Source organism: Cynara cardunculus, unplaced genomic scaffold (assembly GCF_001531365.2).
Source record: "Cynara cardunculus var. scolymus isolate 2C unplaced genomic scaffold, CcrdV1 Un_Scaffold_9066, whole genome shotgun sequence".
In the NCBI taxonomy this organism is placed as follows: domain Eukaryota; kingdom Viridiplantae; phylum Streptophyta; class Magnoliopsida; order Asterales; family Asteraceae; genus Cynara; species Cynara cardunculus.
The window spans coordinates 1-10,498 of NW_020204664.1; the positions used below are offsets into that span (position 1 = coordinate 1).

At 38.9% G+C, this 10,498-nt stretch overlaps 1 protein-coding gene across 1 annotated transcript; it reads left to right on the top strand.

Annotated features, from left to right (window-relative positions):
- Nucleotides 1-915: 915 nt before the first annotated feature.
- LOC112505210 lies at nt 916-2,454 on the top strand. Its single transcript, XM_025109149.1, has one exon. The coding sequence runs from the start codon at nt 916-918 to the stop codon at nt 2,452-2,454; it is 1,539 nt and encodes a 512-aa protein (XP_024964917.1).
- Nucleotides 2,455-10,498: the final 8,044 nt, after the last annotated feature.

A 10,498-nucleotide genomic window follows, 5' to 3' on the forward strand; every position in this document is an offset into this window, starting at 1 on the left:
GTTCTCTATTTATACTTTCCAAATAAGGAAAGGTCGGCTAACCGCCTTCCTTTCCTCCTTCCACCTCATGCATATAACCCACCATGCATACATATATACATACATATCCCATACTTCATGCATACATAATTATATACTTCCATAATTTATGCATACATAAAAATATATATAAATATATATATATATATATATACCTTTATTCAAATAAATGCATAAATTCCCATACCAGCATGTATCAAACATATCAGTTTATCACGCTATCACATAATGAATTAATAAAATAATCACGTATTAAATACCTTAGGTAATAACCAGGATCTGGTTATCACACCCTCATTGTATTCAATTGGAAACCTTTTATAATGGACTTTCCAGTGCCGCTAAAATTATTCCTGACGTAACGGCCGGTGGTGCTTTCACAGCTAAAACCTATAACGAGGGATATGACATCTTGGAACGAATTTCTAATAATAATACTGAATGGTTTAACCCTCGTGTTGTTGTTTCTGAGAATCTGCCTCGGGCATTCATGAACTTGACGCCATTTCTTCCTTAAATGCACAAATTGTAGCTTTAACTAATTTGGTTAAAAACAATTTAAACTTAAATGGGGAAAAGAATCAAGTTTAATCCATAATGTCCAATTCATCCATGACTGAATCTTGTGTTTTCTACGGTGAAAATCATTCTTATGAGTTTTGCCCCGGAAACCCCGTTTCGGTGAATTATGTTGGGAGCCATGCTAGAAATAGCCCTTTTTCTCTCACATACAATCCAAATTGGAGAAATCACCCGAATTTCTCATGGGCTTGAAATCCTGGACTTCAACCCCCCGGGGCAACCTAAGTCCAAAATCAACCTCCAAATCCCCCGGGTTTCCATCAAGGTGGTCATCATATTCAAGGTGGTAATTACATGTACCAAAGTAGGCAATCCTCACAATCACATGCACCTAGGCAACAAAATGCATCAGAGAGTAATGGTTCACTTGAATCTTTACTTAAAGGTTTTATAAACCAAACCAATGCCACTTTGAGAAATTTGGAGACCCAACTTGGCCAATTTGCCGCTGATCTCAAGAATAGACCTCAAGGAACCTTGCCTAGTGACACAGAAACATCTAAGGAACATGTCAAGGTCGTGACTTTAAGAAATGATGAGAACTTGAGAGAATCTAGTAACGCAAAGGAAACATCTAATGAACTGATTTGTCAAGAAAATATTCCACATTCTTTTGACACATCGAAATTTCCAGTTTTGTTTCCTCCAGCTGAAGTCACACAGAATCCAGTTCTCGTCCAAAAAACAGCAGCTCTGTCCAGTTCCAGCACCAACCAGTCTCCAGCTGACACTGCCCATAGTAGGCAGAAAGTGCCCACTCCCCAACAGAAAAAGACCGGTCCAACAGATATAGATCTGAGAGATTTACCTTTTCCAGGTAAGATGAAAGCCAAAAATGCGGATGTACAGTTTAAGAAGTTCTTGGACATCTTTAAGAAACTCCACATTAACATACCTTTGGTAGAGGCTCTTGAGCAAATGCCTAGCTATGTTAAATTTTTGAAAGACATCCTTAGTAAAAAGAGAAGTCTAAGTGAATTTGAGACCGTGTATTTGACAAAGAAATATAGTGTTCTTCTTACTTGCAAAATTCCCCCCCCCCCCAAATTAAAAGACATGGGGAGTTTCACCATCCCATGTTCAATTGGAGGGAAGGAAGTAGGTCATGCTCTGTGTGACCTTGGAGCAAGTATAAATCTCATGCCTTTGTCCATCTTTAATAAATTGGGAATAAGGGAAATCCGACCAACCACCGTAATCTTACAACTAGCGGATAGGTCTTTGGCGTATCCAAAAGGAAAAATTGAAGACATTTTGGTTAAAGTGGATAAATTCATATTTTTAGCCAACTTGTTAGTGTTAGATTATGAAGCTGATAGGAATGTTCCGATCATCTTAGGAAGACCCTTTCTTGCCACGGGTAGAACATTGATTGACGTGCAAAAAGGAGAGTTAACAATGAGAGTGAATGACCAATATGTGACTTTCAATGTGTTTAAATCTCTTAAGTTCAATGGGGAAATTGAGGAATGTTCGTCTATCTACTCAGTAGGTGAAGATTTAGATCTAAGTTTGATAGACTGTGTCCGCAGTGGAGACACTGTGGGTATAGCAGAACACATTTGTGAAGAAGACTTACTTGAGGATATAGCTGCCTTTAAACAGTTAGATTTTAAAGATAGACCAACCCAAACCCCATCCATTGTAGAAGCACCCAACTTAGAGTTAAAACCACTTTTTTCACATCTTAAGTATCCATATCTTATGAAAGGAGAAAAATTGCCTGTAATTATTTCTTCCAACTTAAGTGGTGAACAAGAAGAAAGGTTGATAGATTTGTTGAAAGACCACAAGAAAACCTTTGGTTGGACCATAGCCGATATTGGGGAATAAGTTCGTCTCTTTGCCAACATAAGATAATTTTGGAAGAAAATAGTGTTGGAAAGGTGCAACCTCAAAGAAGACTAAATCCCATGATGAAAGAAGTCGTTAAAAAGGAAATTTTGAAGTGGTTTGACGCTGGTATCATATACCCCATTTCTAGTAGTGGTTGGGTAAGTCCGGTACAATGTGTGCCAAAGAAAGGTGGTACCACGATAATTACCAATGACAAAAACGAACTTATCCCAACTAGGACCGTCACCGGGTGAAGAATTTGTATGGACTATAGACAATTGAACTTAGCTACTAAGAAAGATCATTTTCCTTTGCCTTTGATAGATCAAATGCTAGATAGATTGGCCGGAAAAGAATTTTATTGCTTTTTCGATGGATACCCGGGATACAATCAAATTCACATTGTACCCGAAGATCAAGAGAAAACTAGTTTCACTTGCCCCTTCGGAACTTTTGCTTTATGACGTATGCCATTTGGTTTTGTGTAACTGACAGGGCTGAGATCGTTCGTGTTCTCCTAGTGGGCAGAATATCCCCACAGTGGCGGTGCAAGAGCACGCCGACACTATGATCGCTTTGCAAGTAATAAAGTGGTACAAAGTACCGAGATCGTTCCCACAGAGAAGGTAGATATTTAGAGACTTTTCATGAACTTCTTGCACAAGTTTCGAGATGTAAAATAAAGTTGGATTTTTGTTTATAATAAGACTGAAATAGGACCGACTAGCTAATTAACGAAATAAACTTCTAATATTAAATGATGGGCATGGGTGCAAGTATTGGTTAAGATAAAATTAACAATAAAATGGTTAGACTTTTACGAGTTGTTTATAAAAGCTCCAATCTCTCGAAATTGAACTTTTATAACCGGGCCTCATAAAATTCCATAAGGKTTTTACRWTTACYACTTCGAAACTTGCCGATCTAGCTAAAAAGTAAAAGGAATGCGATTCTTACCCAAATCTCTTTGTGATAAAAATACCTATTGCTTAACCCCTAGCTAGATGCATGCAAAATTCGCGTCTCCACGTAATTATTCAAAGACCCTCTCGAGTTCATTGTGCATCACTTAAGCCGTACTTTGGATCCGCCCATCTCTAGGTCTAAGATCTAATATTAACACTTCAAAGTGATCAGCTTATCCGCATTTTAAGCACCGTCTTAAGTGACAAAGTTACGAAGTGATAAAAGATAAAAACACCCAAATATTATATAAACATCCTAAGTTAAACTCACACCCACACCCATACAAGTAATTTAGCTAGACATAATAAAAGTAATTAAAGGCATAAAATAATGCTGAAATATAAATTGCATTAATGTAAAACTAAATTACAAGTACAAGGAAGTAAAATACTAGAAATTAAAGACATAAATTAAAGACATAATTTAAAGACATTAATTAAAGACATTAATTAAAAAGAATAATAATAAAAAGAAAGAAAAGAAAGAGAGAAGAGAGACACACTAGAGAATATTGTGTCTTGGATGGTGTTGGGCACACCTCAAAATGGCTCCCCCAAGCCTCTTTATATAGGGGAGAGAAAGGGAGGATAGTACATCCAATCATTACCTTACGGGTAATTAGTACAAGTCTAAGAAAATACAAAAGAAAATAAAATAGAAGAAGGAAGACAGCTCATATACAGCTGTAGAAAATATATGGAGGAATCTTCAAGCTGCACATTTCTCAAGAAGCTGCAACAAGGCTGGTAGACTTCCCACAGTGGGCAGTGTTGTCAGAAAAATACAGGTTTTTGGATAATACCTCTTCCTTTGTGTTTCATCATCTTTTTAAAACTTTTTGGAGTAAAAGGATAAAAACAAGAAAATTGAGTATTTAATAATAGCAAAAAGGGAGGAAATAAATAGGAAATAACTCTTAAAAATAAGAGTTATAAGTAACGCGCCAGACACTTTCCAACGTTGCATGATATCAATTTTTTCATATATGATTGAAGATACCATGGAAGTTTTTATGGATGATTTTTCGGTTATTGGCACTAATTTTGAAATTTGTTTTGAAAACTTAAATAAAAGTTTGGAAATATGTGAGACTCATGACTTGATCTTAAATTGGGAAAAATGCCAATTTATGGTACAAGAGGGAATCGTTTTGGGTCACGTTTTTTCTAAAAAAGGTTTGGAAATTGACAAAGCGAAAATTGAGGTGATAATGCAATTGTCCAAACCAACATCGGTCAAAGGCATTCATAGTTTTTTGGAACATGCGGGTTTTAACCGACGGTTTATTAAGGATTTTTCTAATAATTACGAAACCCTTATGTAACTTGTTGCATGTCGACCAAACTTTTGAGTTCCCCTCCGAATGTAAAAAGGCTTTTGAAACAAACAAAACTGCTCTTGTCTCTGTACCCATTATCATTACCCCAAATTGGGCCCTACCTTTTGAGGTAGTGTGTGACGCAAGTGATTGGGCCGTGAGTGCCGTTTTGGGACAAAGGCAAAACAAGATTTTTCAGCCCATTTACTATGCAAGTAAGACTCTTATCGAAGCTCGGTTGAATTATACCACAACGGAAAAAGAATTACTTACGGTAGTATTTGTCTTTGGTCATTTTCGATCCTACTTGATTGGTACTAAAGTCACTGTTCATACAGATCATTCTACGATCAAGTATCTCTCTAATAAAGTCGATGCTAAACCATGGCTTATTATATGGATTCTTCTCTTACAAGAATTTGATCTAGAGATTGTTGATCGCAAAAAGTAGCCGATCACCTTTCAAGAATTGAAGGGAAGGTATCAAGTGGGGGAAGTCATGAGATTAAGGAAGTTTTCCTGGATGAATATGTTTTGTCCATACAACACAGTTTTCAAAACAACATCCTTGGTATGCAGATATTGCGAACTATCTCGCATGTGGCCTTAAACCATATAATTTTCAGGGAAATAGATTTAAAAAATTTCTTCATGATTGCAAGCATTATTTGTGGGACGATCCATTCCTTTATAAAATGGGAGCGGACCAAATTTTGAGAAAATGTGTCTCGGATGACAAAATCCAAGCTTTTTTAAAAAAGTGTCATGCACCGCCATACGGTGGCCACTTTGGTGGACAACGTACGACCGCTAAAATTTTACAAAGTGGATTTTTTTGGCCCACCATGTTCAAAGATGCTTTCGAATTTGTGAAGAGTTGTGACTAATGCCAACGCATGGGAAATGTTTCCCAAAGAAATGAGATGCCCTTAAACAACATTCTAGAAGTTGAACTTTTCGATGTTTGGGGTATTGATTTCATGGGACCATTTCCCGTGTCTTTTAATAATCAATACATCTTGGTTGCGGTTGATTATGTCTCCAAATAGATAGAGGCTAAGGCTTGCCCAAGAAATGATGCCAAAACGGTAGTAGAATTTTTGCATAAAACATTTTTGTTCGTTTTGGAACTCCCTGAGCCTTGATAAGCGATGAAGGGACTCATTTCATAAACAAAATTCTAAGTGCCGCTCTTGATAAATACAACATCCAACATAGAGTTGCCACAACTTACCAATCCACAAACTAATGGTCTTGTCGAACTTTCCAATCACGATATTAAAAATATTTTAGAGAAAGTTGTCAAGCCAAACCGTAAGGATTGGTCGCTCAAATTGGATGATGCATTATGGTCTTGCCGTAGCGCCTTCAAGACTCTTTTGGGCATGTCTCCGTATCAACTTGTTTTTGGAAAAGCCTGTCACCTCCCGTTGGAATTGGAATATAAGGCATTTTGGGTTATTAAAGAACACAATTTAAATGCAAATTCTGTAGGAGAAAAAAGAAAGTTCCAACTCAATGAGTTGGAAGAATGAAGGTATCAAGCCTACAAGAATGCCAAGTTATATAAAGAAAAGACATAAATGTGGCATGACCGTAAGATCAATCAGCGAGTTTTTGAAAAAGGTCAAAAAGTTCTTCTCTTTAATTCTAGATTAAAGCTTTTTTCCGGAAAGCTTAAATCTAGATGGTCAGGACCTTTCACTATTGTTGAAGTGGGAAAATTTGGAACAATAGATCTTTTAAACCCACAAGATAATATTGTTTTTAAAGTGAATGGGCATCGAATCAAACATTTCTTCCCGGAAGGAATGCAAAATCCAAGCCAAAAATCTCCCTGATTTTTATCAAATCATCTGTTGTGTATATTGTATATATTTCTGATATTTTTACTCCGTGTTTGTATTTTGCAGGTATGCTCTCTGGCATTTCATACCCACAGTCAAGAATTATTTTGAAAAAAACAATTTTGGTAGGTTTTTGTGTTATTTTCTTGAAACAAAGAAAAGACAAAAAAAGGGGGTTAAGAAAAGAAAATAGGTTTTAATTATTTTATTCAAAAATCCTTATGACTTTTGGATTTTGCATGTTGAGTAGTTTTCAAGAGAGGTAACCATCGGGTTTTGAGAAAAGGGGGGGGGGGAATTGTTTTTTACACTTCATATTTGCATTCTTCATCTTCTTTCTCTCATGGCTAGGTCTCGAAAACCCACCGCCGGCCGAGTTCCAACTTGCCGGTCTTTGCGCCGTTCGACCACCGGCGAGTCTTCCACCGCTACTCTCATCGCGCTACCTAATGTCGAGTTAGAGCCGCTGTCTCCCAACCCCATCGCCTTTGCACCGCCGGCCATGGAACCTGTCTTGGCGAAAGTCAGTTAAGCCATGACCGTTCGAGTGGAATACGATGAATCCCACGCCGTTGTCACTTCGGTAAGCATTCCTCTTTCCCTACCCCTAGTCACTAAAACCCTAACCACCACCACCACTACCACCGTCCCCTTTGTTTCACTACAATCGGTCGTGCCTTTCCCTCCTTCCACCGCTAAACCACTTTTCCTTTCCCTATCCTTACCAACACCAACCATTTCTACACACTCACCCATTATCTCGCCTATTCGCAACCAACCATCGCAACAGCCCCCCATACCCCTTGCCTCTACACCACCAGGCACTACCACCATCCACGACTTTGACCTAAACCTTAGTGACACTTTGGGGGAAGATTTCCATTTTGATTTTGAAGAAAACAACCCACCTAGTAATGAGGAGTTATTTCCCCTTTCTGCACCCCAACCAACTTTGGACCCCAGAAGAACCCCTAAGAGGTTGATGTTCCGGTTGAGGCTACATCCGCTACTGCCCCCAGTGAGCAAACAGTGGCCTCTGCCTCCACTTCGGGGAGTGACGATAGTTCTAGTTTAGAATCTGAAGTACCACCACCAGTGTCAAACAAGAAACCAATTGAAGAAGACAGTGACTTTGAGGATGAAATGGAGGAGGAAATGAAGGTTTTGGAGGTTGAAGTGCCTAAACCTACTAAAAAGTGAAAAGTCACGGCAAAGCCAAAGAAAGCAGCCCCGACACGAAAGAAATCCAGAACAGTACCTTTTCAAGAGAGGTATGATCGCATTAAAAATAATAAGATACTTTTAGAACGCGCATTTGACCCCAAGTTGGTTAATGCACTTGTGGCAATCAAGCATCATTTGGTTTCTTTACAATGGGAAAATATGGTGGTTGCCCCAACAACAGCCAATGTCTCATGGGTTACTAAATTTTACGCAGCTGTGGGAACCACTAAAAGTGTTTCGGTTATCAATCGGGAGAAGAGAGTGGATTGGTCCGGGCCCAAGCTTAATTCGGCCCTTGGACTTTCACACCCACCGGTTTGTTCTTTTTTCCAAATCATGAAAGGAACTTTCCAGGTACCCGATTCTTATATTTCATCTGCCCAAACCCTTATTGATCATGGGTGGTCTCGGGACAACAAACACCAAATCATTTTGGTTGCACATTTGAACAAAGAGGCCGGATTATGGTTCCAATTTATGCGCCATAATTTGATTCCCATGGTGCATGATAGCACCATATTTTTTGGAATGATGTGTCCTTCTCTATTGTATTATGAGGGAATTACCGGTCGATCTGGGAACCATCATGAATGCATCTATTCGGGTAGCCTCTCAAAGGACACATTCACAATTGGTTTTTCCGGCCCTAATCACTAAGCTCATGGTCGGTGCTCATGTCCCTACGTATGATTCGGATACTGTAATTGTTGGCTCCCCTTTTCTGGGCCAAAACACTGTGGATCCCCGAGAGCGGGCTTCTCAGCCCCTTTTAAATTTACAGGATCCGGTACCCATGGATAATGTTCAGGAAGATTCGGTGGCTCCTATTCTGAATCCTCAATCAACTCAGCCGCCTGCTGACTCGACATCTGAGCCACCGAAGCAAGTTCCCCAAGATCCTACCAGTATGGTTGGGCCTTCCGAGCAGCCACCCAAAGACCCCGTGGCCTTGGGTTATGGGTCACCTACATGGCTATCCGTTTTAGCCTTGCAATGGGAGGAGACAAATCAAAAGTTGGATGCTATTTTGAAGAAGGTTGAGAGTGTGAAAGATCGAGTCACCAGCTTAGAAAAAAAACAGCCCGTTATTAGGCCTATTCTCGTGATTGGAGCCGAGTTGCACGACAAATAGCCCAATTCCCATGGTTCCCAAGCGATCTTTTCCCCCCACAAGTGCGATGCATCCCACCTCTTCACACCACCATGCTGGCCACTATTTCTGATGTTGCTGCGACGTCTGTTGTTGTGGTTCCTCCTGTCACCACTGTTACTGCACCTTCTGTTGATATTTGTTAAACCCCACAATTCATAATGTAAAAAGTAATGAAAAACAATAAGTGATGAAGAACCAGAAGACCAATGAAGACATCAAGGCAGAAACGACTAAGTCTGGAATTCAACCAGAGGACCGATGGACAGTCCAATGATGCGATGGAAAGAGCATTCTCATCGATCCTCCGGTCATCAACACTTAGAAGATTTTCCAGCACTTCATCCAAGCATGCAATGAAGATTTGAAGATAAGGATGAAATCATCACATCATGAATGACAGCTGGAGATGACAAGTCAACAGCTGGAATTCGAGTTTATCTCAATATTAACGCTTATCCATATAAAAGATAAACCTTATCTGTTAATAGAAGATTTGCTAGAAAGTAGCATTATATAGTTATCTTCTTATTAGCTGATTAGTATAAATAGGTGATTAGACCTATTGTAAAAAGAGAAGCTTTACGAATCGCTCTTACGTTTCTCAGTTTATAAAGTTAAACTTTTGAAGCTCAAGACTGTTCATAATTATTCTTATTTTTCTTCTCAAGTCTTCATAACTTCCTTCATAAAATCACTATAATTTGGTTATTCATAACTAGATTATTAGTGTTATTGAGAGATCTGGGATCAACAATTGGTATCAGAGCCTATTGATTGATTTCTCAATCAAAACGATCATTCAAAAATCTCTCAATTTTTAATCCTCTTTCTCGTCATAAATTTACATTTTTTTCTTCAACATTCTCAATGGCCAACTGGAATTCTGCTTATAATGTTGGCTCTCTCACAAAGCCTCCAACTATTCAACGAGAGGAATATCCACAATGGAATATCAGAATGGTAAATTTTCTGTAAGGATTGGACAAGAATCTCCTGCGATCTATAGAGGAGGGTCCCTACATTCCACAAACTCTAGTCCCAAGAGTTTCAGGAACAAACACTACAGCTGAAATTCCGGCCTACTACATGCCCAAAAATGAAAGGAATTGGGACGAAGATGACAAGGAAAGAGTTAAAATTGACAAAAAGGCCAAAAGGTTGATAATCATGGCCCTACCCAACGAAATCTTCCAGTCCCTTGATACATGTTCCACAGCCAAGGAACTATGGGATGAACTAGCAAGCCAACTGGAAGGAGGAGGAAAAACAAAAAAAAAATCGTAGAGCACAATGTCTCAACGAATACACTAATTTCAAAGCCCTCCCCGATGAACCCATACAAAAGACTTATGATCGCTTCAACACATTGATAAATCAATGTCGAAGAAACGATATCATCAGAACTAAGGAAGAAAACAACATTTTATTCCTACAAGCAAACCAGGACCTAGATGGCTGGTCTCTTCATGACCTGTATGGAACACTTGCAGCACAAGAGAGCGACATTATGAAGAAAAAGGTATCCATCGGTGG

Coding starts and splice junctions, on each gene's coding strand:
- LOC112505210 (XM_025109149.1), top strand. CDS start 916: ATGTACCAAAGTAGGCAATCCTCACAATCACATGCACCTAGGCAACAA.